Raw genomic sequence first — 9,892 nt, 5'->3', positions numbered from 1 at the left:
GGGAAAGGCGCGTCCCGGCGCTCACCAGTTGCGGTGCGGGAATCCGTACATGGCGGGGAGGCTGGGAAGAGCCTGGAATGTCGTCCGGCCTCGGGAGAAGGTCTGCAGGAAGAGCTGCTTGTAGGGCCCGAAGTTGGTGACTCCCACCTGGTCATGGAGCAGCTGAGGGGGGGAAAAAAAATAAAAAAAATCATGGATTGGGTCGGGAAAACCTGGATCAGGCAGCGCCGAGGCCTCGCTCTGGGTGGCATCCCCAGGAGAACGGGGATGGAATATTCCCAGATGGATGCAAAGGGAGGAATCGGGGTGGGGCAGGCAAAGGAAGGAAGGAGCAGGCAAAGAAAGGAGGCGTTTTTCCATAAAAAATTCCATGGGAAACTCACCCTCATGGCTGTCTCGAAGGATCCCGCCAGGATGTGATCCACGGGGAGCTGGGAATTGTTGCACCACACCTGGGAAAGAGGGAAGGAAGGGAATCCAGGTGGGATTGGGATGGGCAGAGCTCCCACAATGGGCTCACAAATCCCAAAAAAAAAAAAAAAAACAAAAAAGAAGGGGAAAAGGAGGGAATTCCTGGTTTTCCAAGGAAATCCAGGATTTTACCTGGGCTGGGCTGGTGCCTTTGGTGGGGGGCACGAAGAATCCGTCCTCAGCCGTTCCTGCAGGGCCGGTGGGGACATCCTGAGGGAAAATCCCGGAATTCCAGCTGAAATCCGACCCGGATGATCCCACAGAACCTTCCCTGCTTCCCAAATTCCCGAGGAATCGGCACTGGGAGGCCCCAGGATTCTCCTACCAGCTCGGGGGGAAGATCCAAATCTTCTTCCACCTCCCATCCTCCTCCTTCCTCCTGCCCTTTTCCCGCTCCTTCCTCTCCGAATCCTTCCCCGGCATCCACGAATCCGTCTGCAGGGAGCAGGGAATGTCAGCGGGGTCCCACGGGCGGGGGGACGGCGTTTTCCCATCCAAAATTCCCAGATTTTCCCACCTTCATCCAGCTGCAGCTCGGCATCCTCGCCCCAGCCCTCGGTGCCCACGGCGTCTATGTCAATGTCGGCAGCCAGGGCTCCTCCTTTCCCTAAAAAAAACAGGGAAAGACCCTTGGAAAATAATTCCAGCAGGGGAAAACCCCACCCTGACGTTGTGCTGTCGCACCTCGGGCTGGGATTTTGAGGAATTTTGGGATTTATGAGGGTGGAGGAGAGCTCCAGGATCATGGGGCTCATCCCCAGCGGGACACCCACTCTGAATTCCAGGAATTCCAATCCCAGACCTGATCCCACTTCCCAGGGATCAATCCCAGTCCTAATCCCATTCCCAGGGTCAATCCCAGACCTGATCCCATTCCCAGGGATCAATCCCAATCCTGATCCCATTCCCAGGGATCAATCCCAGTCCTGATCCCGTTCCCAGGGGTCAATCCCAGTCCTGAACCCATTCCCAGGAGTCAATCCCAGTCCTGATCCCGTTCCCAGGGGTCAATCCCAGACCTGATCCCACTCCCAGGAGTCAATCCCAGTCCTGATCCCATTCCCAGGGATCAATCCCAGTCCTGATCCCGTTCCCAGGGATCAATCCCATCCGATCCCCTAGGGACTCCAACTTCCCAGGTTCCCTCTGCCATTCCCACCCCCTCCCACCCCCTTGGCCTCACCCCCCACACCCTTCCCCAGTTTTCCAGCCCCTTTTCCCCCCATTCCCAGAACATTCCCTGGCTCTGTCAGGACCACAGGACCCTCCCAAAGCCCGGGAATGCCGGGAATGCCGACCTTTCCCGGCGATGGAGCCCTCGAAGAAGCCCTTGGAGACGGTCAGCAGGGGCCAGTTGGTGTCCAGGGGCAGCACCGGGGCCGGCGGCTGCAGCAGCCGCGCCTCGGGATCCACGGCCGGGATCTGGGACACGCCGGGAAAACGTCGGGATGCGCCGGGAAAATCCCAAATCCCATCCTCTGGAGTCCCGGGAAGGAGCTGCCTTTCCATTGTCACCTCCTTCCCCAATTCCTGGAGCTTTCCAAGGCCAACCCCCCCCCCAACCCCCTCCTTCCCGAATTCCAGGAGTTTCCCAGGAGTTCTCCCCACTGGAAGCCACTGTTCCCTTCCCAGATTCCAGGAGTTTTCCAGGATTTCATCCATCCCCACCATTCCCTCCTTCCCCAAATTCCAGGCGTTTTCCTCACTAGATCCCATTGTTCCCTTCCCAAATTCCCAGAGTTTCCCAGGATTCCCCCATGCCTTCCCTCCTTCCCAAATTCCTGGAGTTTTCCTGGCATTCCCACCGTCTCCTTCTCGGGATCGAAGGATTCCCGCAGGCTCTCGGCCTCCTCGTCCAGCCCATGCGTGGCGGCCGTCAGGAACGCCAGGGATTCTGGAAAAAACGGGAACGGCCACGGGAATGATGGGAAATACTGGGAATGGCCATTGGAATAACAGGAATAGTGGGAACAGCCATTGGGATAATGGGAATAACCAGTGGAATAACAGAAGTGCTTGGGGATCCAAGAGCCTTTCCTGAGCTCCCAGGGCAGAATTCCCATTGGGAAGGACTCCCCGTGCCCAGAATTCCCATTGGGAAGGACTCCCCGTGCCCGGAATTCCCGGGATTCCCTTCGGGAATGACTCACTCTGGCCACAGTTCCGCAGGATCCGCACCCTCTCGGCCACGTCCCCCAGGTACAGAGCGTTCTGGTAGTGCCCGCTCATGTCCTTCCGGATCTCCGCTGGAAAAACGGGAAAACCGGGAATCAGACGCCATTCCCAGCCCCAGGAAAACCGGAATCAGCGGCCATTCCCGGCCCCAGGAAAACCGGGAATCTGTGGCCACTCCCAGCCCCAGGAAACCGGGATAGCCATCCCAGCTCCAGGAAAACCGGGAATCAGTGGCCACTCCCAGCCCAGAGAAACCGGGAATCAGCCGCCATTCCCAGCCCCAGGAAAACCGGGAATCAGCAGCCATTCCCGGCCCCAGGAAAACCGGGAATCAGCGGCCATTCCCAGCCCCAGGAAAACTGGGAATCAGCAGCCATTCCCAGCCCCAGGAAAACTGGGAATCAGCAGCCATTCCCAGCCCAGGAAAACCGGGAATCAGCCGCCGTTCCCGCCGGGAATGCCGGCACTCACCGATCTTCATCATCTTGCGGAGCTTCTCCAGGTTGCCGGTGATGAGGTAGAGGAAGGAGAGGCGGTCGAAGTTCTTGGTGCGCTGGTAGCACATCTCCACCACCTGGTGGTTGCCCTGCAGCAGAGCCACCTCGCCCAGCTTCTCCCAGCAGCCCTTGTCATCCAGGGCCTTGGCTGCCTCCAGGGCGATCTGTTCCCAGGGAATTCCGGGGTCAGAGGGATCGGGAATGGGGTCAGAGGGATCGGGAATGGGGTCAGAGGGATCGGGAATGGGGTCAGAGGGACTGGGAATGGGGTTAGAACTGAGGAATGGGAGCAGGGATTGTAGTGAAGCCACCTCCCCTGGCAGCCCTTGTCATCCAGAGCCTTGGCTGCCTCCAGGGCCATCTGTGCCAGGGAATTCCGGGGTCAGAGGGATCGGGAATGGGGTCAGAGGGATCGGGAATGGGGTCAGAGAGATCGGGAATGGGGTCAGAGGGATCGGGAATGGGGAACGGGAGCAGGGATTGCAGCAGAGCCTCCTCCCCTGGCAGCCCTTGTCATCCAGAGCCTTGGCTGCCTCCAGGGCCATCTGTTCCCAGGGAATTCCAGGGTCAGAGGGACTGGGAATGAGGTTTGAGGAATCAGAAGTGGGATTAGAGGGACTGGGAATGGGGAATGGAAGCAGGGATTCTGGAATTCTGGGATTAGGAGCAGGGATGGCGGCAGAGCCACCTCCCCCAGCAGCCTTTGTCATCCAGGGCCTTGGCTGCTTCCAGGGCAATCTGTGCCAGGGAATGTCCCAAAAACATCCCAAAACATCCAAACCCAAACTTCCCAGAATGCCCCAAAACATCTCAGAACAGCTGAAAACACCCCAAGACATCCCAAAACGTCCCAAAATCCCCTGGAATCTCCCGAGGCAGCGCCATGCCCACGTCACCTCCATGCTGCCACGCTCCAGGGCCAGGCTGAAGCGCGTTTTCCCCAAAACATCCCCAAAACACCCCGGAATGTCCCGGAATGTCCCAGAATGTCCCAGAATGTCCCAGAATGTCCCCATGCCGGCGTCACCTCGATGTTGCCGCACTCCAGGGCCAGGCTGAAGCGCGTTTTCTCGTCCTTGACGAAGTGCAGGGCCACCTCGGGGTACCCCTTCCTCTGCAGGTACGCGATGATCGACTGCCCCACCAGCTTGGCGTTCCGCACCATGTGCAGCACCTGCGGGGCGGCCCCAGATCCTGGGAAAGGCTCTTCCCAAAATCCCTGGAAAGGCTCTTCCCAAAATCCCTGGGAAAGGCTCTTCCCAAAATCCCTGGGAAAGGCTCTTCCCAAAATCCTCGGGAAAGGCTTTGCCAGCCCCCATTCCCAAATGCTCCAGGCCCAAATTCAAAATCCTCAGGAAATCCTCCACTTTTCCCCCATTCCCAATCCCATCTTCCCCCATTTTCCTCATTCCCAGATTTATTCCCTGACCTCCTCAAACTTCCTCTGTTGCTGAGGGCGAGTTTGAAGCGGAACTCGGTGGGGTCGATGCTGAGCACGCGGGGCTCAGCCACGTTCTCTCATCATTCCCAACGCCACTTTTCCCTCATTCCCAACCCCACTTTTCCACCATTCCCAACCCCACTTTTCCCTCATTCCCAATCCTGGATTATGCTCCACTCCTAGATTTCCTGACCTCATCAAACTTCCTGTTGATGGGGGCAGCTTTGAAGAGGAACTCGGTGGGGTCGATGCTGAGCATGCAGGGCTCACCTGCATTTTCCCACCATTCCCAATCCCCCTTTTCCCCATTCCCAGCCACATTTCTCCACCATTCCCAATCCTGGATTATGCTCCACTCCTAGATTTCCTGACCTCATCAAACTTCCTCTGTTGCTGAGGGCGAGTTTGAAGCGGAACTCGGTGGGGTCGATGCTGAGCACGCACCGGGGCTCAGCCACGTTCTCCCACCATTCCCAATCCCATTTCCCCCCATTCCCAACCCCACATTTTCCCATTCCCAACCCCACTTTTCCCCCATTCCCAGCCGCATTTCTCCACCATTCCCAATCCTAGATTATGCTCCATTCCTAGATTTCCTGACCTCGTCGTACTTCCTATTTCTGAGGACGAGAGGGGTCGATGGTGACCACGGGGGGCTCAGCCATGTTCTCCCACCATTCCCAATCCCATTTTCCCTCATTCCCAACCCCCCTTTTCCCCATTCCCGGGTTTCCTTCCTGACCTCGTCGTACTTCCTGTTGATGAGGGCGAGTTTGAAGCGGAACTCGGTGGGGTCGATGGTGAGCACGCGGGGCCGGCACTCCCGGTCCAGGCAGTACACGTTGTTACCCTTCACCCGCGTCACGTAGATGGGCAGGTCCAGCGTGCGGATGATCCCGTGATCCCTGCGCCGGGGGCACATTCCCGGTGAGAATTCCCACTGAGAATTCCCACTGAGAATTCCCGGCCATCCCGGAGAATTCTGGGGGACATTCCCGGTGAGAATTCCCGGCCATCCCGGGGAATTCCGGGGGGACATTCCCGGTGAGAATTCCCACTGAGAATTCCCCGCCATCCCGGGGAATTCTGGGGGGACATTCCCGGTGAGAATTCCTGGCCATCCCAGGGAATTCTGAGAGGACATTCCCACTGAGAATTCCCACTGAGAATTCCCACTGAGAATTCCCGGCCATCCCAGGGAGTTCTGGGGGAACACTCCCAGTGAAAATTCCCACTGAGAATTCCCACTGAGAATTCCCGGCCATTCTGGGGAACATTCCTGGTGAGAATTCCCAGCCATCCCGGGGAATTCCGGGGGGACGTTCCTGGTGAGAATTCCCAGTGAGAATTCCTGGTGAGAATTCCCGGCCATCCTGGGGAATTCTGGGGGACATTCCCAGTGAGAATTCCCGGCCATCCTGGGGAATTCTGGGGGTACATTCCCAGGGAGAATTCCCGGCCATCCCAGGGAGTTCTGGGGGAACACTCCCAGTGAAAATTCCCGGCCATTCGAGGGAACTCCTGGTGAGCTCCCAGAGAACTCCAGACCATCCCAAAGGAATTCCCAGCGATCCCAGGGAATTCCTGGCCATCCTGGAGAATTCCTGACCACCCCAGTGAGAATTCCCAGCCATCCCAGGGAGAATTCCCCGCCATCCCAGTGGGAATTCCCGTCCATCCCAGGGAGAATTTCCAGTCCATCCCAGTGGGAATTCCGGTCCATCCCAGTGAGAATTCCCGTCCATCCCAGTGGGAATTCCAGTCCATCCCAGTGAGAATTCCCGTCCATCCCAGTGGGAATTCCGGTCCCTCCCGGTGGGAATTCCGGTCCCTCCCGGTGGGAATTCCGGTCCGGGGGGCTGACCCCGAGGTGACGGCGTATTTGATGTGGTTGCTGGTGGTGTAGATGAAGACGCCGCTCTCGTCCCAGGCGCCGCTCTTGACCCGGATGTTCTCGTGGATCTGGCACAGCGACTCCAGCTTCCGGTTACAGATCAGGATGGCTGCCACAGGGAACGGCGGGAATGACGGGAATGGCGGGAATGGCGGGAACGGCGGGACCGATGGGAACAACAGGAATGGCGGGAATGAGGGAACGGCGGGAATGATGGGAATGATGGGAACGGCAGGAATGACGGGAACGAGGGAACGGCGGGGAACGAGGGAACGGCGGGAGGGAACGAGGGAACGGCGGGAATGATGGGACCATGGGAACGGCGGGAATGAGGGAACGGCGGGAATGAGGGAACGGCGGGAATGACGGGAATGATGGGAACGGCGGGAATGAGGGAACGGCAGGAATGAGGGAATGACGGGAATGATGGGAATGGCGGGAATGATGGGAACGAGGGAACGGCGGGAGGAAGGTGAGGGGAACGGCGGGAACGAGGGAGCGGCGGGAATGAGGAATGGCGGATGGGGAATGACGGGAATGATGGGAACGGCGGGAATGATGGGAATGGCGGGAATGACGGGAACGAAGGAACGGCGGGAATGAGGGAACAGCAGGAATGAGGGAATGGCGGGAATGACGGGTATGATGGGAACGGCAGGAATGGGAATGAGAACAAGGATCGGGATGGGAATGGGGATGGGGATGGGAATGGGGATTGGAGATGAGGATGGAATGGGAATTACAGGGGTTGTGGGAATGGGGATAATGGGAATTACAGGAATGGGAATGAGAAGGGAGATCAGGATGGGGATGGGGTTTGGAGATCAGGATGGGAATGGGAATAACAGGGATTGCAGTAATTGTGGGAATGGGGAAAATGGGAATAATGGGAATTACAGGAATGGGAATGAGGATCGGGATGGGAATGGGGAACAGGATGGGGATTGGGATAATGGGGACAGGAATGGGGATGGGGATTGGAGATCAGGATGGGAATGGGAATTACAGGGGTTGTGGGAATGGGAATAATGGGAATTACGGGAATGGGAATGAGAAGGGAGATCAGGATGGGAATGGGGACGGGAATGGGGACGGGAATGGGGACGGGAATGGGGACGGGAATGGGGACGGGAATGGGGACGGGAATGGGGATTTTCGCCCGGAGCTCACCGTGCTTGGCCAGCAGGGCCACGTGGGACATGTCGGCCGACCAGATCACGTACTTCACCTTGGAGATCTTCACCGAGGCCAAAGTCCTGGAAAAACCCCAGACCCGGGATCAGGGAATGGCTCAAAATCCAGCCCCAGAACCTCCGGGATCCCAAAAACCCCCGGCGGATCCCAAGAAACTCCAGCAAATCCCAAAAACCCCCGGTGGATCCCTTCTCCAGCCTTTCCCAGCTTCCCACAGGAACAAGCAGGACATTTGGGGTGGGACAACAGGGATTTAGGGTAAAAAAAATGGGATTTAGGGGGAAAAAAACAGGATTTAGGGGGGGAAAAAACCCCAGGATTTAGGGGTAAAAAAAGTGGGATTTAGAGTAAAAAAAAAAAGATTTAGGGTGAAAGCCCCCCCAGGATTTAGGGTGAAAAAAGCAGATTTTGGAGCAGAAAAAGCAGGTTTTAGGAGCAGAATTCCCAGAAAATTCCCGGAAAATTCCCGGAAGATTCCCGGCAGATGCCGACCTTTTCTGCTGGACGTCGAAGAGGGTGATGGAGTCGGAGTCCCTGAGGAGCAGGTTCCCGGTGCCCGCGTAGAAAATCTCGTCGCAGTTGGGAACCGGAACCTTCTTGGTGATCTCGTTCTTCAGGTTCTTGATCAGGATCTGCCCCCGGGAAGAGAATTCCCAGGTTTTGGGGGGAATTCCCGGATTTTGGGGGGAATTCCCGGATTTTGGGGGTGTTTAGGGAAAGCAGGGAGGGTTTTGTGCCCTCTGGGCTGAAGCAGAGTTGGGTTTTTCCAGGATTTTCCCCCTTTTTTTTGAGGGAGCACCAAGAGCTGGGTTGGGAATCGGGGTCTTCCCAGAATTCCAGGATTTTGGAGGGTGGAAAAGCCCTCCAGGAGCACCAAACCCAACCCAAATCCTGGGAATCCCTCGGACCCCTGCAGGGATGGGCATCCAGCCCTGCCTGAGCCCCTCCCGACGCTTCCCAACCCTTTTTCCATGGAAAAATCATCCCAGATTCCCAGCCCTGGCACAGCTCGAGGCCGTTCCCTCTTGTCCTGCCCCATTCCCTGGGATCAGATCCCAAATACCCCCTGGATCAGATCCCAAATCCCCCCTGGATCAGATCCCAAATCCCCCCCTGGATCAAATCCCAAATCCCCCCTGGGATCAGATCCCAAATCCCCCCTGGATCAGATCCCAAATCCCCCTGGATCAGATCCCAAATCCCCCCTGGATCAGATCCCAAACCCTCCCTGGATCCCCTTTTCTCCAGCCTGAGCCCCCTCAGCTCCCTCAGGATTCTCCAGACCCTTTTCCAGCTGCTCCAGCCCCATTCCTGGTTTTCCCATCCCTTGTTTTGGGATCAGGCCCCCCTGGGTCCCGTCCCATTATCCCATTTCCCGGTTTTTCCCGGTTTTTCCCGGGATCTCACCGAGTGCATCCTGTCCAGGACGGCGAATCGGTTCCGCGCCACCCACACGGCCGTGAGCCCCGAGGAGCGCTTCCCCTCGGGAGCTGCGAGCCCAAAAACACCGGGATCAACCTGGGAATCCGGCCGGGACCGACCCGGGAATCCAGCCGGGATCAACCCGGGAATCGGCCGGGATCGACCCGGGAATCCGGCCGGGATCAACCCGGGATAAACCTGGGACCAACCCAGGTTCAATCTCAGAATCCAGCCTGGATCAACCCGTGAATTTGGCCAGGATCAACCCGGGATAAACCTGGGATCAACCCCGGAATCAGCCTAGGAATCCGGCCAGGATCAACCTGGGATGAACCCCGGAATCTGGCCAGGACCAACCCAGGATAAACCCAGGATAAAGCCCGGAATCCAGCCTGGATCTGCCCGGGATTAACCCTGGAATCCAGCTGGGATCAGCCCAGGATCAACCTGGGAATCCATCCCTCAGGATGGGATTTATGGGATGGGACTGGAATGGGATCGATGGGATGGGATGGGATTTACAAGACAGGATTTGTAGGATGGGATTTATGGGATGGGATGGGAATAAGGGATCCATGGGGTTGATGGGATTGGGATGGGATCCATGGGGTTGATGGGATTGGGATGGGATCCATGGGGTTGATGGGATTGGGATGGGATCCATGGGGTTGATGGGATCAGTGGGATTGGGATGGGATCCATGGGATATATGGGATGGGATCCGGATTCCTCCCGCATTCACATCCCAGAATCCCGGAATTTCTGGGATCAGGAGGGCCCCTGACTCTCCCCCCACTC

The 9,892-nt window shown here is 57.5% G+C and overlaps 1 protein-coding gene across 1 annotated transcript; it reads right to left on the bottom strand.

Moving 5' to 3' along the window:
- Positions 1-12: 12 nt before the first annotated feature.
- COPA (COPI coat complex subunit alpha) lies at positions 13-9,327 on the bottom strand (the record flags this gene model as incomplete). The annotated part of the gene is made up of 15 exons (XM_050987840.1): positions 13-162; positions 384-452; positions 604-681; positions 797-906; positions 989-1,078; positions 1,770-1,893; positions 2,277-2,365; positions 2,622-2,717; positions 3,118-3,307; positions 4,171-4,317; positions 5,327-5,489; positions 6,449-6,587; positions 7,649-7,734; positions 8,165-8,304; positions 9,080-9,327. Coding segments are annotated over 15 exons (1,910 nt in total), but the record flags the coding sequence as incomplete, so codon positions are not given.
- Between the last annotated feature and the right edge of the window lie 565 nt (positions 9,328-9,892).

Source organism: Serinus canaria, unplaced genomic scaffold (genome assembly GCF_022539315.1).
Source record: "Serinus canaria isolate serCan28SL12 unplaced genomic scaffold, serCan2020 HiC_scaffold_309, whole genome shotgun sequence".
Taxonomy (NCBI): Eukaryota; Metazoa; Chordata; class Aves; order Passeriformes; family Fringillidae; genus Serinus; species Serinus canaria.
This window is presented reverse-complemented; position numbering and strand designations above follow the sequence as displayed.